This window comes from Dermacentor variabilis, chromosome 10, assembly GCF_050947875.1.
Source record: "Dermacentor variabilis isolate Ectoservices chromosome 10, ASM5094787v1, whole genome shotgun sequence".
NCBI classification, from domain to species: Eukaryota; Metazoa; Arthropoda; class Arachnida; order Ixodida; family Ixodidae; genus Dermacentor; species Dermacentor variabilis.
In genome coordinates, this window is record NC_134577.1 from 38,657,219 (window position 1) to 38,684,891 (window position 27,673).

Here is a 27,673-nt window from a genome sequence, read left to right on the forward strand (position 1 = left end):
TGCGAAAAGTTCGAAAGCCACCGTGTAGGCGTGAACTGTGGGCGGCGTTGGGCGGGCGTTCTCCAAAGGCTACCCCCGTAGCGGGCATGGCTTCGGAACTTTTGGCAAAGGCTGCAGCGCCAACAAAACTAATTTTCTGAAATGAAAACATCATCGGCACTGTAGTTGTCGTACTGTTTGCTTTGACGCAAAAAAAGAGAGAAAAAGTTTATTTGCGTACCATGCCAGGGAAAACCACATAAGAATGAAGTCATTTGGACTCCTTGGCCATGTATATGAATGGACTGTATTACAGCCAACGCAACAACTATATTAGCTAATGCAGTCTTTCTAATTTCTTTTAAAAGAAAAACTGCGTCTTTCAAGCGTTTACTCCAGTTTTAATCTTTTATATTTCTACAGTGCTCTCAGACAGTGATTTCCCTACACTCCCTCCCCCCATGAATCTCTAAATTTTACTCATTTCAATTCTTGTATTAAACGTCTGGGCAGTTTGGTCAAGTGCCAATAAAAGGAGGAGTGAAATACCACGTTACCATCTAAAGCGAGACAGAAAGAGAAAATACGCACCTGTCTACTTTAATCTAAGGGGCTTTACTTCCAACCAGGGACCAAACTTCTCTGAAGCCTCATAGGAAGCTTTAGCTGCAGTGGGCATCAGGTGAAAAGAAGAAGGATCGAATGTGGTTTGACGCACGAAACTATAAATTGAGAATGTTTTTAAATATGAACAACTCTAATCAATATTGGAAACAAGTGATACAACCTAAAGCAAATTTTATAAAGCAATTAAATTTAAAGAAACAGCCTGCAGACATGGTGCTTCCCATAGAGTTTCTCACTATAACTCTATGGTGTTTTTTTTTTTTTTTTATGTGAGGGTAAATGCCTCAGGGCATACATGGGTATGGGATGCGGGCAAATAAGGATGATTAAATGAATGAAAAAAGATTTGCAGATCTAATGAAGTCCAAGAGGGATCGATATAGACCCTCCTAAGAAAAAATCCCAACAGGTGGTGCAACTGGGAGATGTCCCACGAAACTTCCGGTCTATGGTGTTTAACTGTGTTTATGCTTGGTTTATCTGGCTGCGTCACAGCTTTGCTGAGTAGGCATATACCTACAAGTTCTCACCCAAAATTATTTCAACCGAGGCCACCTTTGACTTGAACCGAGTGTAGTAGACACACATAAAATTTACTTTCTTCATTGATTCAGGGCCATTCTTTGTTTACAACTCTGACCTTTGAAGAAGCTCTTTCAACATCTACATTTAAAATTCGCAAATGGGTGAAGCGAAGGGCTACGGGCGGGCGGAGCAATTGCCGGCCTTGATCGCCAGGCTAAACCCGCCTGTCGCTACAATTCACCACCACTACCACAAGGGCTATGGAAGCTAATCCTGGCATTTTAATAAATTGTGAGCGTCAAAAGGCAATTGGTGCCCGCTTTATAAGTGCTGCATAATTCGTGCACTCCCGAAACGTTGTTTCAAAACCTTAAATCTCGTCATTGGCCCTGGAAACAAGTTTGAAAATGTCCTTATACGCTGAAAAATGGTAAGATATTTAAAAACTGAATACTGACCTTTTTCGGTAAAAACTTAATTTCTAAAAAATAAGTGTTTTTTTTTCAGGTAAATAGAAAACACCGCCTCCCAGGTGTATGCAGAGAAAAAGGGAAACATACGTCACGGGGATGAGCATTTGGGTAATAGACGTCTATTATTTAACTAGTGGACTAAAAAAGAAACAGTTTGTATAGTTTATCTAGCCTCCTGTTTCCCCTGCGCCCTGCCCCCCAGCCATTGATACACGCCCCCTTGATTCGATTCCTGTGGAAACCCCTGCTCTCAGAATTCTTGTCACACCATATATGCAGTGACAATCCATTTAGGCAGCACATATTATCACCTTAAAAGATCTTAAAGCTTAAAAATGAGATGGAATTATGTATTTTCACGTGTGTTGTATACATAACTTGTGCTCTGTTATTCTTAAACTGATGTATAATAAATATATCTACGCCCATTCCTTATGTAATGCCCCTATGGGGCTTTTAAGGTAATAAAATCAAAAATGGAATAAGAGGGTGTGATAATGAGCTTGTTAGTACCGACTCGTAGAAAAAAAGCAGCAAGAGAATAATGGGACAAGACAGACAACGCAGCACGAGCGCTAGTAGTAGTTAGGACTTTGCATTAGCGAAGGCTTTAAATATGCGACAGCTATTTGCTTCTACCAACTTGCTTGCTAGCTATGCAGCTTAGGTACTCACTCCACACTGGCCATGGAGGAAAAAAAAAGGAAGTGCCTTGATTTCACTCTCTGCTGTCTATAAGCACGGTTTACCTCCATTCAGTCCAAAACCAAGTGGCTTTCCTCCACACTTTCAAATCAAAGCCAACAAAGGCAGCAAGTATGGGAAAAGGGAGCAGTTACATGTCTTGAGCATCTCAAATACAACGCAGTGGCACCTTATCAAATTTTTGACGACCGCTATACATTATTGAATGCACAGTGATTAAAAATGCCACCCCAGCCACCATTCCCAGTTACTTTGTGCCGCAGGGCAACCAGCTCAGCAAAGATACCATTCCTATTAGTCCCACAAACGACACGCAACTCGCGTCATACTTTTCACAATGCATCTGGGATTGTTGGAGCTTCTCCAGTTTTCATTCCTCCATGATGCCACTCAACACATCCATAGCCTGACCTGAATGCACCTCACAATGCTGACATCCCCACGTTAAAGACAGTCAATCTTTTTTCAGGATGTGGCTTTAGTCATAATTTTGGTATAACTTCTTGCGATGAGCCTGAGGCAGCTGCAAGTGACAATTCTTTCTCATCAAGCTTTTTCATTTTACAACAGATAGTCTGCATCCAACATTATATACATTATTTACGTACTCAGATCTATTGAGAGTTTGAGCCTCAAGAATGCATGCAATCCTTACTAGTTAAGGTAGCGCTTGTTAGAGTTCAGTTGCAGTAATGGACAAATGGATCATGGACAACGGAACAAGGAAATATGAAGTAAAATGCAAAAAAGTGGAAAGAAACAAAAAGAAGAAGGCACAAAGTATGAGCTCATCCACAGTTCCGTAGACAAAGCTATCTGCCCAGAAAAGCTACCCCAATGCGTATGTCTATAAATGAGATTAAAATCTACCACAGAAAGACTAGGTACAAGACAATGTTGAATGACAATGCTTTTATTCAATGTGTATTACATTGCATTGTGCTATATGATAGCACAAAACAAGCTAAGCAGGTACAACTGCAAATTATCAAATAATGGCAAATAAAAGCGCTCTGCAATAAAAACTAAAATTGTACATATGTGACTAGTGCTTTGTCTGTAGCATGATCACATACAAGTGTAGCTGACCTTGACTGAAGAACATTGCAGGTCATCAAAAGCTCAAATCGCTTTTCTCATAGCACCACAAAGTTTCATGTTAATACTTCAAAACGCCACAGAAATATATAAGGCCATCAGCCCTAAGTAGTTCATTGAGCATAAGTGTATGGCACATCCAACAGATCTTTGGAAGGGAAGGTTACCCAGAATACCTTCTGCATTGGAACACATCAAGTAAATATGACTGGGCACTCAGAATGCAAGCAAAATCCCTGAGTACACTATTTGTGGCAAATATGAACATAGAAGTACATAAAATAGCAGCAATACTGTGGTTTCAAACACAAAGATCATAGTTCATGCTACCCTAAGTGTCTTTACATGTGTGACCAGCAGATACTAAACAAAAGATGCATGAAGTAGAGAAGGACAACACTAGTGAACCGTTGTCCTCTAGCATTCCATACCAGCAAAAGATGACAGGGTCAATGCTGGCCCAGAATTGTCCTCCAGCATGTTATACTGCAGAAGCAAACAAGGGCAATGTTGGCTAAGCATTGACCTCTAGAACTCCATTACGGCAAAAGCGCACAAGGACAATGCTGGTACAGAATTGTCCTCCAGCATTCCATGGCAGCAAAAGACAAGATAAGGACAATGCTACAGCATTCCACACTGCAGAAACAAGCAAGGAAAATCGTTCAACACAGTCCTCCAGCATTCCATAAGGGTAGAAGCGCACAAAGACAATGCTGGTCGAGGAATATCCTTGGCTGTTTCGCACTTTCCTTGTTTTCAGCCTGCGGGTTGTACCTGTAGTGCCATGAGCCAATCAGGCCCACCTTAAAATCCAATGTGTCAAAATGTACAGAAAATGTCTCATCCAGTGCGAACACTAAATTACTACTCAGGCAGTGAGTACAGGCCACATGAGACATGAAGAGCTGCATGAATACTAGTTTTTCTTTACTGACATTAGCATGCAATGGTGACCAGTTATGACAAAGAAGCCAGATGAAATGTAAAGTTTGTTTTGGCTCGCTCTGAATCACATGTTCCTTTAAGCATGGCTTGCACTATGCACAAGTTAATGCAAGAGCAATAAATAAAGCAAAGCATAGGACAGTAAGCCCTCAACAGGCAGATATTCACTGTACATACTAGTGGCATAAATTCAAACGCCAACAATCCTGAAACTACTCTGATGCATTGTTTCATTTCCAGGTTCACCTACATTCGAAACAACGGCTTATTTCAACTCCAAAACGTACATTAGGGACTAATTTATGCTTAGTAACTGGCTACAGAGCGATTACAGTCGCCAGCCGATAATTCGGACTCAACAGGGACTGCCAAAACATCTGAATAATTGGGAATCCGAAATACCAGATTCACCTAAAAATAAGTAACCCGATTCCACAAGTGGTCAATCGGATTGTCACTTTCGGAGATACTTTCAATTTCGCATGACTATAGCGCAAGATGTTCTTGGCATAATTCCAAGCATGCTATCGTATCACTTTGTGGAAACAGTGCAGGCTGTCGAAGCAACTGGTGCTAGTCAGGTGAAATATTGCGAAAATGAAGGGATCTTTCGAAAGTTATTGTTCACAAATATGGCGCAAGTTCGTAAATATGTGTTGCTAAGTGTAGATATGCTTGCCCTTGGCTTACATATGCTGCGCCGTGATTTTCTTGCAATGCCATTTATGCTGTCTCTTTTCAGACCTTTCATGCTTTGTCAGTGATCATAGTGACATTCCAAATGCGTTATTAATGAGATGAACTGGCCATAAACAGTGAATGATAAGAGTAGAAGGTCTCAATCTCAACCGTTGTCATGCTGTCGCTATAGATAGACGAAAGTGAAGTCAATGCATGCATTGAATTTTCATTGCCAACTACTAGATTCACTAGGCTTCGCTAGTTTCAGCTTCACGAAGCACCGGCGACGTTTCGAAACTACAACATTGCTATTTCTGCTTAGCATGGTGGTCAAATTTGCAGGAGGCGGTTCAGTTGAAGTTTGAGTTATCACACGACATGTTGTAAGGTGTTCAAAATTTCACTCATCCTTACACATTAAGTCTATAAGGCTAGTGACGATGACTCAGGGCTGTCTGTATAAACAAGCATGTTTGAAATGTCAGTGTCTGAGTAATCAGTAATTGACTATACACATCACACTTCCATGTAATTACGCGTAACAGCCGTTTGTTCCTGCTCACATTTTAATTTCTGCCGAGCCTGTTCTCTACAGATGTGAGAAAACCACTAAAAGGGAGATGCGAACATGAATCCCTGTTTTTGTTGCAGTTGCATAGCGTTAATGTTATTTACATGTCAATTCTACATAGTTTTGCACACAATTTAGAGAATGAAACAATCACAAACTATCGTGATCTATACTCTATCTCACAAGTGTATTAACATGTACACAAGCCTGTGTACGCCTCATATTTTCAGCAGTACTGCAAACGACTTGCAAGACGGAATATGGACAATTTTCCTATAATACAAAACAAAAACAGGTAAAGGTAACCAAAACTGAGCTGAATTCTGCAACGCAACAGCTCCATGTGTTCCCAGCCAGCTTTTTGTAGACACTGGTCCTTGCCGCCATGCAACATTTAACCTGATGAATCTATAAAACAACATGTAAGGTGCACGTCTATAACTGCATATGGCAAAGCAAGTACAACAGCAGCAAATGCAGTAAAGAAAAAGGGCCATTCCCTTGTGCCAAGCAGCCAATTGGTCAAACAGCTGATTATTAGCTCAGATCATATTCTTGGGTCAGAAGTTCAGGCACACAAAAATCTCAAGCCAAATCACAATCTCAGACTCCTTAGCAAACCAATCACAGTGGCTCTAGAACGGCTGTTCCGCTTGAAAGTCACTGGAACGGTCTCGTCACAAGTCTTCTTGTTGTAGATGTCGGGGTAATTTTGTCGGAACTGCAAGAAATGGAAAACACAGTGGATGTAAATACTAGTTAACCACAAAGTTCGTAAACTAACAAGACAAAATGTAAGCTACACATACCCATTCATAACGGCCAAATGTTCATAAACTTATTTTATCCTAAATTAAACAATGTCCGTTAAAAAATAATCACAACAAGCAGGCATAGACGTGCACAGCAGTGCCTAAGAACCATAACCTTTAGCCCCCCCCCCCCCCCCCCTTCCCTTTTTGCCTCCTCAGCTGTGAGCTAACTACAAAGCCTTACCAAACTTTCCAAACTGCCACTCTCAATTACTTTATCAAGAATCAAGGAAAGCAGAGCTTGCAGAATTATTCAGCACTCTTATACTGCCTGAGACCATGTGACCCAGTGTTAGATCCTTTGTCTTTCAAAGTCATTTACGAGCTCTGGATGATACAAGATGGTGAGTAAACTAGCAACGGGAGTACTGACAACGGGAGTACTCAACGGGAGTACTCGCATTGCCTTCCTGACCTGAGGAAAATACATAGAGGGTCACTTACAGTTCTACCCATAAAAGTGACAGCTTACCTGTCGACAACAGAACCAATGACAATGAACAAAGGTGATGTGATTACAACAATGTTCAATTGCGCGGGTTTAACATCCCGAAGATGCACATATGAGGTGCATCACAGGCCTCCGAATTAATTTTGACTACCTGGGTTTCTTTAATATGCACTCAAAGCACAGTACATAAGCATTTTTCCCTTCTCTCCCCATCGAATTGTGGCCACCATGGCCAAGGATCAAAGCCACAACCTTGTGCTTAACAGCACAACACAATAACCACTGAGTCATGGCCGATGGTACAATGACACTGTTGATGGCAGCACAGCAAAGGTGATGGAAACAATGCAATAACATGATAACCATAACTAAAGCACAACTGAAGCATACTGAACGTGCAAGAGACGCAGCTGGTATGCAAAGGCATCTAATCAGACCTGCGCTACACGCACATACCTGCTTCATCCTTGTGTTGCGTTCCTTGTCCGATATCCTGGGGTCGCGGAGGATGTCGTCGAAGAGGTCCATCAGAGCCTGCTCGGAGTGTGTATGCCTCTGCGCCTCGAACTGCTCGCGTGTCACCCGCTGGCAGTAGGTGACCATCCCATCGCCCTGCGAAAGGACATTGTTCCGTCTCACCACCCCATCAGAGGTGCTGGCAGGCAAAGTTAGGACGGCATGCGGGGAGGGGGGGTTGTGTCCTGTCGCATTTACAGATGGGGATGGCGGGCTAGGGAGAGGGACTGATTTCTTAACTGTTCTTTTCATAACTGCTTTTCCCCTCTTATCACTTTAGTCAATTGTTCAACTGAAACAGGATTTATGCAGATGCATCATTGAATTATGTTCACTCATTTCTGTGACATCACAGCATAAACGAATCATTTTCGATGCAAGAGTTTATATGAAACTATGCTTAAAGGTACAGAAGGATGCTACAGTACGGTTTTGTGTATGGAGCTTGTACTAAATTCTGAACTTCTTATCGAGCATACAGCTTTAGCATGTCTGTACATATTACCACTCGCGGAACACCAATTCACCGGAGATGTAGGAGCGATCAGCCGCATTAATGGTGTCACCTTTTGGTGTAAAACTTATTTTGAGTAGAGAGGACAGAAAACATAACTGCAGTGGCAAACCATAGTATACTTAGCTGCTGATATAAAGCACTGGCAACATAATTGTTAACATGCAAATTTTTTTTTTCAATGGGAACACCGATGTGACAGAAAAACATCTTAATCACACTGTTGGACAGAGTCGCAAGATGTCACCACGAGTGGTGCTACTGCCATCCATGTCTCCAGTATCCATTTACATTGTAAAGGGCAGTATGTGTACAGACAAGATAAACTATCTAACATCTTGCACATGTCACCAGATGTTGTTTTAAGTGGGATGAACAGCTTGGTGCAGTCATTATTCACGTAAGCAGTAAACCACTGCATGCTATGGTGGTTGGATCAGCGACTCAGAGTGACAGATAAAAAAGGAATTTTATTTATGGGGTTTAATGTCTCAAAGCAGTCCGTGGGCTGTAAGAGGTGGCATAGTAGTAGGTTGTCGACGTCCTAATGAGAATAAAAGATTCAAGCCAGAAGTGCAAAGTGCAGATAATATGATTAATCATAGATGCAAAAGAGTGTCGTGAAATTAAGAGCAGGGCAGGCACAGGGGTATTCTCTGGTGGAGCAGTGAAATTTCTTGACATGAAGTCTACAATGCTCTCATCTCACACTGTTATTAAATGTTCTCACACAGTTTATAAAAATAATAAGTTTATTTTGATGCTTCGTGCATGAAAATGACAAATGGCACAACGGATGTATATAAGTTCTCACAGGCTTACGGTACAATGTACACAGAAAAAGAAAGAGCTTCCAAACTACATTATCCATTAAAGGGACACTAAAGTGAAAAGCTTTGTTAAGCTAGCTTGCTATTTTAGAGTTGCGAGTAAGTTGGTAATCCAAAATGAACACAAAAATGAAAGGTGGGTGGGAACACCACTTTGGAATTCATGCATCGGCACCCTGCGATATCAGGGATATTCGTATCGTCCGGCTGAGACTAGATAAAGCTCTCTTAAAGTGCATGTGAAAGTATATAGAGAACTCAATCAGGCAACATTAACGGCCTATTTTATTTACAGAAATTAAACCTGCCGCAGTAACCCAGTGGCTATGGCATTACACTGCTGTGCTTGAGGTCACAGGCTTGATCCGGGCCATGGTGGCCCCATTTCGATGAGGGCATGCCTCATTAAATCAGATATAGTGGTTTTGGCACATGAAACCCCAGAATATTTTTCTGCGTGGAGATGGACTCAATTATTACAAATATATAACTTGCCATGTCTCATGTCCCGCCGACGCCCTCAGCACAACAGTTGAATTCAGAAAGAAAAAAATTAGCTGTCATTTTTTTTCCCCATTTATTCAAATCAAATAATGAGATTAAATGCAACAGCTATCAGAGATACCATAGTCATGGGTTCAGGATTAACTTACTCCATCTGGGATTCTTAAACATGCACCTAAATCTAAGTACATGAGTGTTTTTGCATTTTGCCCCCCTTGGAATGCGGCCATCATGGCCTAGAAAGAAATCCAGATCTTCGTGCTCATATCCATAGCCACTAAGCCACCACGGCAGATTTCATCTTTTTCTATAAGAGAAATGCAGATAAAGCTTTGCAAGAGTAAGGTACCAGTCTAGACTGATTCAGCATTTCTATATAGTGTCCCTTCAAGGTGCCACACTACAATGTATGCAACACAATCAATATACACAACAGTGGCAACATTGAATTGCAAAAGCTATCAGCAAAGCCCTCCTTATTTGCACTCTAATATGGCAAAACACTGATGCTGACACCTCTGAACATATCTCTGATTAAGGGATGTTCACATGAAGGAGAAATCTGACGAATTTCTTTGAAGGGTGCACACGAGGTTAGCAGCGATGGATGGGATGTCCCTCCACTGCTCTCGCTCCAATGAAGAAATCCAGCGAGTTTCACTTTCAGCAGATGGAGCAGATGTCAGAGAAATTTAAGTTTCTACGGTAAATCAGTTATGCAGAAACCTGCGAAGCGCAGAAAGCTTCTTGAAAGCAAAAAAAGTATGTTTTCCTTCATAGATTCATGCCACTCTCAAGTGAACGACAATTTTTCACTTCTGTAACATTCTTCCATTTTGCGGATTTCAGCAAAGCTGATTTGCCTTATTCAGTGTCCCAGTGCTTCACTATTGCTGAAAGCAGGGCAAGATGGTTTCTGGCATTATCAACCTGGTTCCAGCACCATGGTAAGCTGAAATGCATACGCGAAAAGCAAACAGCTCTCATCCTGTGAATTCAGTGTTTGTGTTTTGTCTTCTTTAGCACTGTAAAGATGTCTCATAATCCCTATGCTTTGGAGTTGTCGATTAATTCAGCCTAAATCTGCGATTTTCTAGCTTCATGGTTAGCTCTAATGGTAGAGTGACTGTTCTGGAAACATTTGGGTCCCAAATTTGGCCCATGAAAGGGGACAAATTTTTCTTCACTCACGAAGCTTCCTTTCTGGCAAACCTGTATGCATTTCCCTAGTAACTTCATGATACTCTTAGCTGGTTGGTAATTTTAAAGCAAATAGCTTTCCTTTGCTCTTTTGGCTGTTTTTGTGGTTGTTCGTTAGAACTTCAGCACCGATACAAAGGGCGCACTCTTACGCGCAGCTGAGTTGCAGCCGCAGCTGCAGGTGAGGGCTCCAGCACTGCGACAGATTTACTGGTTAACGCTTCTGTTCTCAATGGAATTACGGAATCAAATTACAGATAATACCTAAATGTACTCACAGCAAGAAATATAGGTCTTCAAGTAGATCACTCCTCTATTAAAGCAAATATCTCTCTGGAAGCATTCAGCTCTTCACTTCCATTCACAATTATTGTCGATGGTTTCTGCACAATTTTTTTTCCCTTTAAGGATTTCAGTGGAGTCGGACAAATTTCGAAAAGCGCTCGGGTGGAAGTGCGGGTTTTCGAGCAAGGCCTCAGAAAGTGCCAAGTACACCATTTCATCGCCGGAGCCGATGCAGAGATGGTTTGCCTCCGAAATGTCCATCCTCCATGTTAAAGAGGATGCTCAGCACATTTCCATGTGCGAGCTTCGTCTGTGCTACAATCTGCACAATGTTTTGTAGCAGACAGCACTCTTAAATCTGGCCCACTCTGGGAACACTAAGGAAGTTTGCGGCAGCATAGTCTCCTCTATATTCCATGCCTGTCCAATCATCCGGAAAGTAATGGGAAGCAGCCATAATCAAAACTATGGCTATGACACCACATAACATGGGGTGTGTCTGGTGTGCTTTTCACATTTTTTGTACTAGTTGCTGCCAAAAAAAATGACAAAAATTCATTATTAAATAAAAAAAAGTGTGGGCATCATTCAAAGGACGCAACATTGGAAGTTTGAATATCATATTTTGTAGCTTTTCAAAGTAAAATTGTCTGCTACTGGCTACAATCACAGCATAGAACCACCTTTGCAGAACCTACACATGGTAGCAGCAAAGCAAACCATCTTCTGGATGTTTATGTCATGAACAATGCTTCACATTATTGTGATGAATTTTGTCATAGGATGTGCCCTCTGAGAAGAAAAAGTCCAAATTTTTCCTTCGTGCGAATATCCCTTAGGAAGAAGTGCTTTCCTGGTATGAACAAAAACAATGCGGCCATCCAAAACAACATTCAGCCTTCAACACAGAATCCCGGGTGGAACAAATTCTGCAGGCATGACCTGGTTATGACTTGGCATGACTAACAGCACCGCCATCAAGTCAAGAACAGCTGTACCAAATATTGTGCCGATAAGGGAAACCTGTGTGAATCGCTCTTCCAGCTGAATTGTCGGCTTGTTTGCACCCACATTTCAACAAAATTAGCATTTTTCAATGAATTTTCTTAAATAGCTGTAGCATATAGTACCTGTTTGTTTCATTGCAAATAAAACATAAGTTCACATTGTCTGTGTTGATGCCAGTAGAATAATGTTATTTTCTCAGTCAAAGAAGCACTGGCACTATCTATGTCCAGACATTGACACTTTTCTCACCAGTGCACAAATTACTTTCGGGTTTAACATCACCACAGACAACATATGCTTTATTTTATGCATATGATACGGAATTTATATTGGATAAAACAAGCGATTAGTGCTTCCAAACACAACATTGAAGGAAACCCATTGCAAAATGACATTTATGCACTAATCTTGAGCACAAGTGAGTAAGAAGTCTAGCCAGATGATCCGTTCACACAGGGCTCGTTTATCAACGCAACGTGTTGCAGATGCTGCTGCGACTGTGGACTGGCAATACCACAGCAACTCACGTTTCAACAACACATAATGCAAAACCAACAAGAAAACACACTGAAATCCGTGAATGTTAGCCATACACAAGCATCACTGTGGCCAATGTTGGCTTTACTACTGCGAAGCATGCTTACACCAAAGAAGCATTCTGGAAGATTGCATACTAGGCATAACGCAGAGAGAGAGAGAGAGAGAGGAAAGAGGCAACAAATCATACTGCACAGCCTCTCTGCCTCGAGTTAAATCACTCTGCTCCTCAGCATGACACGTATAAAAAGAATAGCAAAAGTTTTGATTCGATCTCAGTCTTTTCGCAGCAGCTGATTGCTCGGCCACATTACCATCAGTCACAGCTCACACTAGACCACAAACTTTTCTTTAAACAAATTTACACACCATCCCACTTACTGTTTCATAAATCTTTACTCACTGCACCACTTGTTGATATTACTAACAATTTAGTTTTGTTAGTTGACTCATTTGGAGTAGCACTATAAAATAAGGCTCGCAAAAAAAAAGAAGAAGAAGAAATTAACACTTGTGTTTAGCATCATGTAACCAGTATTTGAATTTCGTCCAAACTAAAAGTAAAGCTTTGTATAATATGTATATATAGCAAGAGGCACAGTAAAATGTGTCCATGTTGCTGAGTCATGACTTGACAATGTGCCATTGGAAACCACGAAAGTAAACAGTATACACCACGATGCAGATCTGCTTGCTAACCACGTGCACGCATTTTCACAATGCTAGGTGCACACAAGTGTGCAAGTAGTACAAGGAAATACCTTTATGTGTTGTTCAGCAATAGAAAACAAAATGCATCGTACAATATTGATGCAGGTTACTACAATGCACTCACTAGGCAAAGAAAAACTTTAGTCGGTAACAACCGAAGAGTGCAGTGACAAATGCACTCCTGCCAAAGTCAAGGAGAATTTGCACAGACGTACTAGCCAATTATTGTTCACTCATTTCCGTGACGTCAAGGTGGAGGCAAACTTCCACCGTCTCTTGGAAACTATCTTTATGGAGCACTTTGGCGACAAAGCAAAAGAGGTTTCTTGAGCAAAGTACAGTCAACAACCAATTTTTTGGACATGCCCAGTAATTCAGAGGCCTTCACAACACTACCTACCTCCTTCAGCCAAGATATAAGAACGACTGAAATTTCGGAGGCTGAAACCCTTTGCAATACAATTTTCCAGACTTGTTGCTGTGACCGCATGTTTGAAATGACATTGACCAAGCCATCATTGACCCCCATTTTGATTATCTCACAGCATCGCAGCAGCCATATTCATCGAAGCTCTGATGTAGCCACCGCAGCAATGCTTGGCCTAGCTGCTTAGACGTTCGCTACCAAGCTTCCTTGTTTTTGTTGCCATATTTTTCATTAAAAGAATTCACCGCTGTCAGCAATGGCACTGACTCTGCCTGTGCTGAAGGCTTTTAAATGTAAAAAGTATGGCAATACCCAATCGTGCCAAAATGCGGTTCAGTAAGTCAGCTTCGCCGCTGTACAGCGATGTTGCGCAGTCAAGCATATGCAACACATATGCTTGACTGCATATATGCAAGCATATGTATTCAACTATACACATGTGCCCCTGCCATCTCCTGTCACTGTACGAGCACTGATATATGACTAAGAGGTGTACTGGCAGGCCTTGGAAGTCATCTTAGATGTGCCTGTAGTGATTTGAGCCGTTAGGGGCAGTGAAAAGGCACGCATTCATTCTTTTGGACTGCCGATTTTTCTGATGTTTTCATGGCCCCTAGGGAGCCCGAAAAATTATACGTTGACTGTGATTCATGCCATTATGACTTTTAATATGCAAAACATTTTTTAACTTCACTAAAGGTGTGTTTCAGAACCCCTTCAAATGAAATCTGAATATTAGCAATGCAGCAGAACACACACAAGCATCTAGCACTGTAAAGTTTAGAACAATGAGAGCTTCTGTATCAAGAAGGTGCAGTTAAAGGGACCCTGAAATGATTTTAACGATTTTCTACAAACATACTGAGTCGTTAGAGTAGGCCCTTCTGATCATTATTTGACACATCTAAGTGCTTTGCGTAAGGCATGTAATTTATTATAAGGTTTTAAAAATGCACGTCGCTGCCGATCGCAGGGCACTGTGCTGCAGAATTTTAAGTCGTCCCTACCCATACGATTTAAATCACCCATATGACGTCAGTGGGGCAAGCTATCCGGTTAGCTGAACAGGGCGCGTGATAGATAATTTTTCTAACTTTATGGTAAACAAATGATGCTCGTAATAGTTGGAATGTTAGTTAATTTGTTTTTATAAAAAGAAAGTAACATAAAGGGAATGTACAAGAACAATTTTTCGGTACACATTTAAGCACTTCCGGCACACGGCAAGTGTCGTCTGCTTGTGTTACAACGTGCTCCGTCTTTGACGAGAGCTCCGCCGTCAGTGTCGATCTGTCTGTTCCCGAGCGCTATGATTTGACTTTGTTGCATTGTGGACAAAAACGTAGCGACTGGCAATACGTCAAGCTGCGACATATCGAGTCCCTCTGCAAGCCAGTAGACAAGCGTACTGGCTGCAGCACATTGGACAGCCGCTATCCAATGGGCGCTAGGATTTGCGCGATTGCGGCTGTCACTTTACACTGGAAGACTACTAATGCAATAGCGTTTCGCGAGTCCAGTATTAGGGTAAACGCAAGCGTAAAGGAAACAAGGCCTGGCCGTGTCCCCTTGCAACGTTACTAGATGTCCCCTTGCGTGTCGTTTCAGGGGCTGAACAGAAGCGCAAATGTAAATGGTCTGCACGGTGTAGCCACTTGGTGGCATAGAGCTCAACCAGACACAGTAGCAGTAACAAAATGTATTCTTCTTTGCTGCTGCTGTAAATTTTTCGCAGGAGTGTAATTGTTAACACATTGTTTTTGTAAATGTTTAAAATGTTTTACACTTGGTTAGAGCAATATTAGCTCTTTCTTTGGCTGGTTAAGCTCTGCGCCAACGGGTGGCTGGACTGTGGAGACAGATCAGGCAGCTCACGTACGTCTACGCTAAAGTTCCTTCATCAGCTTGAGTTTATGCCTCCACCGTTCCGTTGAAACGTTCCGCTAGTGTGTAGTTACCGGAATACCAGACACGCTCGGCGCTGCGACAGAATGCTCACAACGCACGCTGCTTCGGTAGCTCTCAATTGGGGTTGACGGCCAAGCCGCTAGCGGAGACATTTAGCGCAGGCGGGCTCCAAAACAACCGGAAGTGGACGATGTGACGTCGCATCGTGACGCAGAACCTGTGAAGGCAGAGCTTAGCCAATGTTCTTCTTAAGCTGTACCCTACGCATCTACAAAAGTTGTCCGAACCGTCTCAGGGGCCCTTTAAATGCACAATTATCAACAATTTAGCATAAGTATATATAGAGAAAGAGAAGGACAAATGACATACACAGGTTTTCTTAAAGCATTTTCCACTAATGTACTGCTGCATGTAAGCTAATGGAGATGAATGTATCGGAATGCCGTAAGAATTCGCTTCGATGTACTTAGGTAAAGAAAATTATATTTTCATCACAGCAAGACGGAACACACACACACAAAACTCCATGGGCTTTTACTTCATATGACACAATGAATGTTTTGTGTTTGGCAATGTAATCAGAAGGCCTCGAAGTGACATTATTTTACTCTGTACAAACAATGGGCTGAAACTGAATGCATATACATTTGTTTGGCACAAACTGACTATAATTGCCGTAGACAGTACCCAAACAAGGTAACGATTCTGAAAGCAGCACAAGAACACAGGAAGGATGTAGCTTGAGGCCCAAATGGAATAGTGCAATGTGCCATACTCTCAACGATAGTTAACTCTGCTCATTTTACTGCTTTGTTCCACTGTGTACTGCTAACATCGGAGTGAAAAAATATTCCAGCAGAAACTATCTCAGCATGACTGTCGACATTAACAACAACAGAACTCTCTACGCCAGGATCACTAGGCCACCTTTGACGAAGATAGGCCTTCCTATCGAAATGTTGATCAGCCTTTCTGAGGCACCTTATCCCTATTTATAGCCTTTATACCATGTGTGTTACTCTATTTGTCAGACCACCATTTTGATTTTGGATTTCAATATTATGAAGTAGTATTTAATTTTCTATAACCTCTTGTCCACAGACCACCATACCATGTATTTAGAACCTCGACATAACAAAGTGTGTCTAAACATGATTTCCATATAATGAAATTTCTCTGCTGCCACGAAGGATATCAAGACAATAAATGGCAACTTCTGTTGACACAGATGACCAAATGGTTGAATTACGTGAGGCTGCTTGCGAACGCACCTCTCAATTGGTGCACGGCGTGACCACTGTAATGGAGCGAGCGGTACGTTTTGTACTATAAAGTTCAAGTGCAATAAGATCCTATTTCTCCCCGCATGTTTTATGCTTTGGGTGTGAGTGAAAGCATGCGCTTGTGAGTTGAGAAGGATGGTGGTTTGATGAGCACTGTATTCCCACGTGAGCAAGGGGAAAGGAGGAGGAGCGGCAGAACGAGCTTGCGGTAACGACATCAAGCACACAGGGGGGAGGACAGAGGGAGTGAGGGACACGCTGGCATACGCATGTCCTTGAATATGTGATGAAGCGACAGGTAAACAAAGAACTTTCTCCTCACTGCCAGTGCTTTTCATGATAGTACCATCCCACTGCAGGCATCACTATCAGCTGTGGGAGCACAGTGGATGTGAAAGCATGGCTGGCTTCATTTCCTACTGCCAATGAGGGAATATCGTCGACACGTCATGAAAGCATATCTTCATCGCCGACTCACAAATGCAAGAATTTTTTTTTTTTTTTCCTTAGTGAAACTTGCTTTTTCTGACTGTCTGATCATTCAGAAAATTCTGCGGCCAACTTCTGTGTAAGGAATATCCATCGGCGACCGTACTTACTTGCATAAAAGGTTGAATTTCGATAGAATAAGATTTCAATATAACGAAGAAAATTGCCAATTTTACCGACTTCTTTATATAGAGGTTTAACAGTATATGATGTGGACTCGACTGCGTGCAGCCCTAACAAAATTCTAAAGTTTTTTTTTTCATTGAAGAGCAACACATACCCAGTGACCCAAGTTGGCGTGAAAGAGGTTAGATACAAACAAACCAGAAAGTGGGTAACGTTCCCAAAGAATGCTAATCACATTAACAACCGTCACAAACGCAGTGGCCTCTTGAACGCTGCCCTTGTCCTATTGTTGTGCTGCTTTCATTACGTTGAACTATCGACATTCTTGAGCAACTCTGCTCAAGAATGTTATAGCCTCCTATACATAGCTAATTTTCATCCACTTATAAACCAACTTTCACAGGTTTTGCAAAACACATTACTAAACAATCTGTTCAGACACCACACTTACTTCAGATAGCTACAATGGCCGTTCAGGGGCCGGACAAGTAAAGCAATCTTTTAGAGTGCAACCAAAAGCCCCCCCAAAAGTTTGAGACCTTTGATTTCCCTTTGAATGCATTACAGTTTAATATTTTTTTTTTAAATATACACATAAAAGTAAAATTCCATCTCTCTGACAAAGTTCACTTCTCTCCCTCTCCGAAGTTGTTGAAAGACAGTTCCACTACTAATTCCCGACCTTCAGCAATGACTGAACCAATCTGAGGCCTCCTAGATAACAGAATATAAATGAACGCTGACTGCAACATCACCTCAAAGCTAGCTCTTAAAAAAAATGATGACTGTGATAAGCATTGGCTGTGCCTGCAACAGAAATGTACTGAGCGTTGCGTTGATAAAGAACCCCGCTCGGTATGAATTGCCTCCCTGGCTAAATTGGCTGCAAGTTTGCCCTGAAATTTTGCACAGAGGTTTTAATATAACTACAAGTCACTGGCAGTGATGCCAGACAAGAAGTCTCAGATTTCTCAGTGAAGAAATGGCACACTGTCACCTATGGGTGAAATGCCTACTGCTATGACAAAATGTGCATCTGCTGCACTCTTTCGGAGACAAATGGTTCCATCGTTCCTTCCACTAAGAAAATAATTTTTCATCTGGAATCGCTGCAGATCACCCGTGATTCTGGTTTATTCTGGACTTAACAAGTGAATGCTGCCACCAAACTTGATAAAGACGAATGCACCAGAAAATGGTACCCCAATATCAACTCGAAGTGCAAATGAGCCAGCACTTTAATTGAAATGGGCGTCTAAACTTGAGTCCCTTATAAACGCAACATATTGCATGGATCTTATCTTGGCATTCCCATGCGATGTTACAGCTCAGAGTACATGTGCTTTGTGTAACCTAGGAGGCAATGGCGAGACCAGTTCAAGCACACAAATCATACAGCAGCGTATTAGTGCAAACAACTTCAAAATATTTTGTGTCTATTGCATGCTTGTTAACACTCAAATCTTGCATAAACGCATATTGTGGTAGCACTTTGCGTTCTACTTTGCACAGCGATAGATTTGACACCAATCGATGCTTGCCTGGCTGGCCTCAGAATGGAAAACTTCTGTCTGCAAACCTACTTTAGTTTATTTCCCTGCAGAGTGATGCTAGCGCAGGATGCCAGCTGAATTACTTTCTTCAAAAGTCAGGCTCACAGGCAGCAGTCCCCTTATGCTTGGCAAACCAGGCGAATATCAATGCCAAATGCATTATCACGATAGAACCACAGACATACATTTGGAAAAGAAAAAAAAAACAGCTTGAAAAGATGCCATAATCTGGGAAAACGTACAAATGTGCAGTCCTCTTGGGGTGCTTTGAATGTGCTCTGCCCATGAGTGCACAAAATGGGAAATCATATGGATCAGGAAGGCATTAATGAGTTTCTACAGTGCACAAAACAGACTGCAAAAATGCTAACTGCATGCAAGATTTTTAAGTCAACAAGCCAGCACTGTTGGCCCAAATACGCAAGCTGGCAAGTACTAAACACAACCTTTCATTCGACCATCTTTCGTGGAACCACCGTTTAACTGGCACCGTGCACCACAGCTAAACGGTAGGCAAGGGTCACCTCGTGTCGCTCCTTACCCGTTCCCTTCGCAGAATGGCGAGCCGCGCTTCCACCTCCAGGTGCAGTTCCCGTGGGGGAGCAAATATCCGGTCACAGTGCTTTACAAGGAAAGCGAGGAGTTCCTGGGCTGTGTCGGGAGTGGCGTCCAAACAGCTGCCGTTGGTGCTCATCAGAATGCACGCAAAGGTGTTCAGCAACTGCATCAGACAATGCCGTGTGTAAGGTGCTTTTGCTGCCAAACAAGAGATTAAGCTTTTAAATGCAGTGGCATTTACGCAGTGGCATTTACAAATGCAGTGGCATTTACTGCACGAGAATCGTCTCAGCATGCAAAGGGTTCGGCAGCTGTGCCACAGAATACCATATGTGTAATGTTTTTTTTTCTTCTGTCAAGCAACAGACAAAGTTCTCAAATGCATTAGCATTTACTGCAATCACTGCGCAATTCCCGTGTTAGCACTTGACGAAGACATCTGTGCAATATTTTTACTGCCAAGGACAGATGCAGTTTGAAAATGCAGTAGCATTTACTGCAACCATTGCACAAATCTCGTGGATGCAAGTCTTACCTGCTTGCAAATGAAAGTCATCATCAAATAACATCAATACCAATTGATAACTAGTTCTAGCGACCAGGATGACCTCAACACAGGTCTAACATTTCTCACTGGTTCAAACAATGGGCAATGACTATTAATGTGGAAAAAAGCATATTTCTTCCTATATCTCGGAAAAAGCACCACTTTCACATACTTATAAATTATACTCTTCACCGCTCACAAAATTGGCTAATTACAAATACTCAGGCATCACCCTTACTAGTAATCTGTCCTGGAATCTTCACATTAATAACATCATGCTTCCGCCTTTTGCAAGCTGTGTTGTTTGAAATATTAACTCAGAAAAGTACTTTATAATGTTGAACTACTAGCCTATTTCACCATTATTCGGCAAAACTTGGAGCATGCCTGCATAGTCTGGGACCCGTACACTCAATTTAATATTTATAGCCTTGAACGAATTTAAAGACAAGCTGTCTGTTTGTGTATAACAAATTCTCTACATTTGACTCACCATCAAAGCTAATGAACTCTGATAACATTCCCTCACTTGAAGTGAGAAGGAAGAAATTATGACTTCAACTTCTCCGCCACTAATTAACAAAAAGCTAGTCTTTGACCCTTCACTGTATGTAACGCCACTTGTTATGAGGCATCACCACCACCACCATACCCAAACTGTAGGTATTTTGCCAGAACTGACTTATTCAAATGCTTATTGTTCCTATGCACCATAAATGATTGGAACTGTTTAGAATGTGCGCCATAACATGTCGTCTTGTTGTTTTCTAATGTATTAGTAAAAAGTTCTCGCTGTTGTGTTTTTGTATTTTTGTATTTCTATACCTAACCTGTTTGGACCTTGAGTCTGCAGTATGTATTAAAATATATATGTTCAGCGATGAAACTGCCATCTGAATGATGTTTTTATTGCCAAGGAAGAGGCAGTTCTTAAATGCAGTGGTAGTTATGCTGCATACATTGCACCAGCCTTGTATCTCCAAGATTTTCTTGGGGCTTCTTTGAGAGTGATGCCAGGAAACACCCTGCTTGAACACAGTGCAAATGGGACTGGAGTTTTGGGCATTAACCATTTAATGTTACTTCTTCCACAGGTGTGGCATGAGTATTAATTACAGTCTTCTGTTTTTTTTAATGCGATAGTGTTAAGCGTTCCATGTTGCACAAAATCCAGTGTCAGCGTCCTCATCGAACGTCGTTTAGCAAAAAATAATTTCGAACCACAACCACACAGGCCCTTGATGTGGCACAAAGGCATTACTGAACCAACTGAATTACTCAAAGTAAGATGCTTCATTAAAATCATAAAGTACAACCTAAACACAACCTAAAGACTGTAATTTTAATGTACCAGGAGACGTAATTCTGTTACGCGGAAATTTAAACGCAAACCGCTTTTCCGGCATTTCTACCATTCATAGGGTGGCACGCTGCGCTCACTTCCTTGCAACACCACCATCCAGGTGGCACGCGCCTCCGTGCATCCATGGTTCGCATAAGAAGCCATGTTTCTACCAGAACGCTCGCCTACTCACCTTCGTGCATAATGTTCGCCGCCAGCATTTCCTGGTAAACATTACGGTTACATAAACTGCAGTTGCCAGGAAGCTTGAGAAGCAGTCAGGAATCTTTGGATGCAATTGCGTTCCACTGTTAAAGACGAAGCTTAGGCATCCTCCAAACGTTTTCTTTTATCAGCACAATTCACATGCAACATGTAGTATGACAAGCCCACAGTTTGTTTGACTGCAATGATGCAGGATAAGCATTGCTTAGATTGATGAAAATGAGGGCATATTGTACGTTTTAAGATTATGCCCGATGTCAAGTCATTTATGAAAGCATTACTCCTAGCTTCTGTAGTGATGTAGCCTTACATCGGCAACAATGTAATGATACAGCACAATCTGCTTTAACGAAACTCAAGGGGATGGAAAAAAAGTGTTCCATTTATGCAAAGTTTTGTTTATGTGAATGGCAAAAAACTGAAGACCAATAACTTATTTTAAAAGCTGCAAGTGTTTTAGCTTCATTGCAGAGAACAAATCAACATTATTTTGCACTGCTTTGAATATCGCTGCTCACACATAAGCCATTGATGCCCATTTTAAAAATAACCATCTTCTGCCTTCTCTTTCAATATGTGGACAACTAATAAGAAAACCAGTACTACAAGTGCGCTTGAGCTACATAAACAGTAACTTTTCCCAGTTGGATGCATGCATTCGCATCTGGTCCTTTAAAGAGGTCACCATTCGAGGTCACGTGTATTTTCTGTCTTTGCATTTCATTGCCCTTCAGAATGAGAACTTCGGTGAACAAGAGATTTCCGTGCTTAACGTCTTTCAAGACCTCCATTTTGGAAGCTAGCGTGAGCACTCTGTGTTCTCATTCTTTAGCTGGCACCATCACAAAGCACATAACGTGAAAACTACGCAGTGCAAATGTCACATAGCAGTTGTCACCACAGCACCCCAATTGCCTGATAGATTAGTCATTCTTGACTGCTTAACGCCAGCATATTACACTATTGTTTGACTGTTCACGATTGCTATGTGGTATAGCGGCCCATAAAGTACTTGGTAGTTTCAATTCCAGTTCGGTCTAACCGGCGTTTCAAAGAAAAAGAAGAAAAAAAAAAGATGGCATTCTGTTTAAGTAAAGTTTGTTAACATTGTGCCTATGGGCGACCAACCAAAGTAGATACCCACGTTCCGTTTATGCAAGATTTGTGTTTAAGCGAGTTTCGTTTATCCAGAGTCCACTGCAGTAATTTACGGCATTCAGTGCCTCAAAGCTACACCTGGACTTTAAGAGACGCACTGTAGTAGAAGCCTCTTGATTAGTTTTGACTAACTAGGAATCGTTATAGTGCACTTCAGCCTAGATGCTATAGGCAATCCGACATTCTGCCCACATTAGAATAGAAAGCCATTAAAATCTTTAAAAATGAACTGTTACCTCTATGTATAAATCTGCTAACACAATATGTCAATAATAATGAGTAAGACTCGCTAAGCAGTGCGCTTTTATAGCAAAAAGCCCCAAAGCCAAAGCTTGGCTATGAGGGGTGCCTTAGTGAGATCCTCCAAATGGACTTTGACCACTTGACTCATTAAAGGGGTCTTGAACCATATTTCTTTCAAGCCTTCAAAACCTTTGAACAAGTATAGTACTTCCCAAAAATATATTACCAAATAATTTTTTTAAAAAGACCTAGTACGAGCGTAGATACTTCGGGCACCGTATTTACCTTTCCCATACACCCTCAATGTCATCCGTTCTGAAGGACCATAGAAGCATTGGCGGCAATATAGCAGTGGTACCCCACCTACGGCCTTATGGCTAGCGGACTTGTTGGAGCAGCCACACTGCTTACACTGCGCAGCAAAAGCAGCTATGTGTGGCTACATGCAACTGTAAGCGGAGAGCAGAGGTGGAGTGTGCGCTCACATGCTCCAGCCTGGCCATGCTACATGGCGCAGACCGGCTTTGTCCTGGCATGGATAGTAGGCAAATGCAAATTGCAAACTTTGTGGCACTCAATAAGAAGGACATCTAGCCAGGAGCAGTTGGGAGTGAGCGCGCACTGGCCCGTGTCCCTTGTAGATGCTAATCGCAATTCATTGCAAGGGCATATCGTACGTGTGGTCTGGCCTGAAGTTGTGTGCAGTTTGAGGCTAGTTGAGTGTTCCGAACTAATTGAAATTAGCGAGCCATGACAGCTATGACAACGATAAGCAGTGTGGCCAAAGTTTCATTCCTACGAGGGCAGGTGCTACTGAGCGTGAGCTGACTATCGTCTGTCATGCTTCTTGATTGATGTCAACTATTTATTGGCCAATAGTGGCACTGTACGGGAATCTGCTATATAATGAAATATAGCCCCAAAAAGAGTGAGAAGACTGCTTCTGTTGAAAAGAGAGTGTTCTTGAGAAAAAGGTGACCACGCGCTCCGCTTATGAACCCCATGCGCCGTGCATGAGTGCAGAATTTTGCCTGAGGTGTTCACAGCAGTTTATGTTATTCGAGGTTTCACTTAGCTCGAGGGGTGGTTCAGGACCCCTTCAACATGCACCAAACTTTCAATGCACATATGTTCTCGTATTCTCCTCCCCCAACCCCCATGCAGCTGCTGCTGCTGGGAATGAAAACCACGACCCCATGCTCGGCACAGAGACCCCTAGCAACTGGGCCGCTAAGGCACGTCATGATACGCTGAAATACCGCTGCAGGACCTTAGAAGAACTTGGGAGAACAGGCATACCACACTCATGTTGCTATGGTGGGGGCTCAGGGTGAGCACTTCATTCCTTGATGTCTTGTAAATGAAACGCAGGAGCAGGTGCAGGTAGCGCCGTCTGCAGGGCGGAAGCAGAAGCGATGCCACCTGCATCACCTTCACTGCCCGCCGCAGGTCTTCGGCGCTTTCTGCAACAAAGTGCGCGTGAAGCGGCAGTGAGGGATCTTACACAGTGAGCAGTCTGGGTGGCTACTCTTAAGAGGAAGCTTGTGCCCAGGAGCTCCCATCTGAATACACGGGAACAGGCAAATCGTTTTTCTCCGCAACCACTGCATTGATTTTGATGAGGTTTGTTGCATTTAAAAGAAAAAGCTAAACTATAATGACTGTAGAAGCAGACTCAAGTATATTGAAGTGTAAATTTTTGTATTATACACTACATACTCAGAAATATGCCACTGATTTGTGAGTAGGAAATTCGTAAATCCCTCATAGACATTGCAACAATTTCACATAAACTGTAAATTCACATATCAAGTTTGTATTAGATGCTCTAACAGATGCAGTTTACAGAGCTGCGATATCCATTTTTGATGCAGAGTTACGGATTTGTAAACTTGGTTCCTGAATTTTTTTCTAAACACCAATTTTTCAGGGATAGTTAGTAAAACATTTCAGGCCCTTAATTAAAATTCAGCTTCCTAGAGTAACTAGAATTTAACTTGCTCTCTCAAATGCAACAAAATTCATTCAAATTGGTCCAGCGATGGCCTCATAAAAGTGCTTCTATGTCTTACATGCATTTGAATAGAAGAAGGCCAAAGCCTCCTCTTGAGTTTGAAAAGCTCAAGGTGATTATTCTCGCTTCCTGCTACTCCCAGCTGTCACAATTGCTTTGACAATCCACTCCTTTACTCAATGTCTTCGTTCTTTCATTTCATCACGTTGGCGCCACAGGTAATTTAATCATTATGCACTCGTATATTCTATTGTATATAAATCCATTGTATGCTATTGTTGAGCCAACAAATGCAACAATTTCATGAAAAGTAGTCATTACATCAGGGGTTAGCATGGTATAAATTAAACAAGGCTCTCATAACCGACTAAAAATTAAATTATGGGGTTTTACGTGCCAAAACCACTTTCTGATTATGAGGCACGCTGTGGTGGAGGACTCCGGAAATTTCAACCACCTGAGGTTCTTTAACGTGCAGCTAAATCTAAGCACACGGGTGTTTTCGCATTTCGCCCCCATCGAAATGGGGCCGCTACGGTCGAGATTCGATCCCGCGACGTCGTGCTCAGCAGCCCAACACCATAGCCACTGAGCAACCACGGCGGGTAATCATAACCGATTGAGAGCATTGTAATCAACAGATGCAATTATGTTGCACTCATATAAACTACTGTATTGATAATTAAATCTATTATATAATACACTTATAAGGCAGTTGTTATATCAGCAGTTTATTGTATACGATCCTGCTGAAGTGTAACTTAAGTCTGATTTTCATAACCAAAAGATTAGAATGTTATACTCAAGATACAGCTACGAAACCGTAACAGGCATCAAAATGAGCACAACTCTTTTTCATTCTAGTGGAATATAAAATTATATTCCTTGTATGGCGGAACCAAGCTGGTGGTGTTGTATGGCGACATTGTATGGTGAAGACCAATGTATACCACCACCAGCATGGCTTCAATCTCTTTGGCTTATGTTCCTTGAAATGCTGAAAGCAGATTGCTGCCCGTGCTTCAACAAATCAACAAATTCTCCCAATGAACGCTGCCTATTTTGTTTTGGTGCCCTAGTGACGTACCGGTACATAGAATACAATTTTTATATTTCGCTAAAACTTGAGACATGCACTCATTTGATGCCAATTGTGTATGTGTGCTCTAAATTTAAAGTAGATAGAACAAACTTAATGAACACCTCTCGTGTTTATGTGTTCCCCAGCTCACTTACATCTCACTTTCATGCTTTCACCAAACTAAAGGCATTAAACTGTTTACGTTCACTAACCAAAAAAAAAGGACTTTAAATTGTCTCTGCTGAGTCACTTGCACAGTTTTCCAGCCACTTGCCATAGTCTTTAGGGCTTGCTTGCCACAAAATGCCTTGTGACTGTTCCCTGAAAACACTTTGCCTTCAAAATAAAACCTAGAATAATACTAGGCTTAAATTACTTGCAGAGAGAAAGAAGACAACTGACATAAGCGGGAGAAATGAAAGCATTGAATACAAAGAGCAAGCAGTAGGTAAAATCAAGCTGACATTTACCTCAACAACAACAGAGGAATTATGCGGCTGCAAAACAGTTCGGCACGTGTACTCACCCCTGGGCTTCAATGAAGAGATGCTCGCATAGAAGGGCCCCGCAGTCTTTCCTGTCTCCGCCGGAGTGGAGTGCGCCAGGACCGGCAAGCTCTCGCAACTAGGATTCGATCTAGCGTAACGCAAGCACATCACACTGTCACTCGCCGACACGAAGCTGCTGTCTCGAGAGGACGCCACACTGATCTGAGTCGGTGCCGTCGTGTATGATACACTTCCGGCTGAACGCTGCAGCGCCATTTGCCAGTCACTGCTCAAGCTGCCGCTAGACCCGTAGCCGAAGTTCACATACCCTTCCCCCACTTGGATGTTGCCTCTTCTCGCTTCCTGTTCCCTTTTGATTTGCCTCAACGTCAAGAATCCGTCGACGTTCAACGATGCCGTGCTCCGCACGAACGCCTCTTTGGGTGCCGACACTGTCGGGCGAGCAAAGAGTCTTGCGTCTCTCAGATCTTCGACAGACGAGCTTCGCGGCACCTCTTGTTTTCCTATGGGTTTCTTATCAGAGTCAAAGCCGCCGCTGAAGCCAGTGACACCAACGCCACAGGCTTGGTTGTAGACATCGTTGTAAATATCACTGTAGGTCGGGGACAAAGGTCGAGCAAAGCCACCGCTGCACGAGCTGATGGTGCTGGCCGTCTCAGCACTCAATGCAAATGCACGCTCCACCGAGCAGACCGAGCCGACCGAGCCGACCGAGCCCTGTGACTCGACAAGCATTGTCACAGGCTCTGCCGATTCGAAGGCAGTGCGATAGACCAAATGTCGGCCGGAAAGCGACGGTTGAAGACCTCGCCTAACAGTCTGCTGTTCCTTTGCCGTTGCTTCAACCGGCTGTGCCAAGATCGACATGCTGTGGAGAAGATTTTCGACTGATGCATCTGGGGTTGGTGGCTCCTCTGAGACCTTGCAGCCTTCTGCAAGTGGACCTGCATTGAAAACCAAGACAACGAGAATGATTAGAGCAAAATTATGGCACTAATATTAATCAGCAACACCTGGCTACAAGCCTCCATGCATAAAAAAAAAACATTGTACAGCAGAACATTGCTGAAATGAACCTGCTGCGTACAATTTTTTAGCGCCAATGTTCGCGATAGAAAACACAAAAAATTACCCAATTCAGCTGTGCTTCTTTTTTAACAGTTTAACAGTTCATACGTTCCTTGAAATCACAATATTTCAGCACCCACGTTTAGTACATCGCCAAAGTGTGATCG

At 42.3% G+C, this 27,673-nt stretch overlaps 1 protein-coding gene across 1 annotated transcript in view; it reads right to left on the minus strand.

Moving 5' to 3' along the window:
* Positions 1–3,204: 3,204 nt before the first annotated feature.
* The window catches only part of LOC142560345 (DEP domain-containing protein 1A-like), a 34,698-nt gene continuing 10,229 nt past the window's right edge, over positions 3,205–27,673 (minus strand). Inside the window, exons 8-12 of the mRNA XM_075672360.1 lie at positions 26,456–27,382; positions 24,134–24,297; positions 19,303–19,482; positions 7,327–7,482; positions 3,205–6,328 (exon numbers count right to left, since the gene is read on the minus strand). Coding sequence (XP_075528475.1) covers positions 6,203–6,328; positions 7,327–7,482; positions 19,303–19,482; positions 24,134–24,297; positions 26,456–27,382 — 1,553 coding nt within the window. The 3' untranslated portion in view covers positions 3,205–6,202. The remainder of the gene's footprint in view (positions 6,329–7,326; positions 7,483–19,302; positions 19,483–24,133; positions 24,298–26,455; positions 27,383–27,673) is intronic.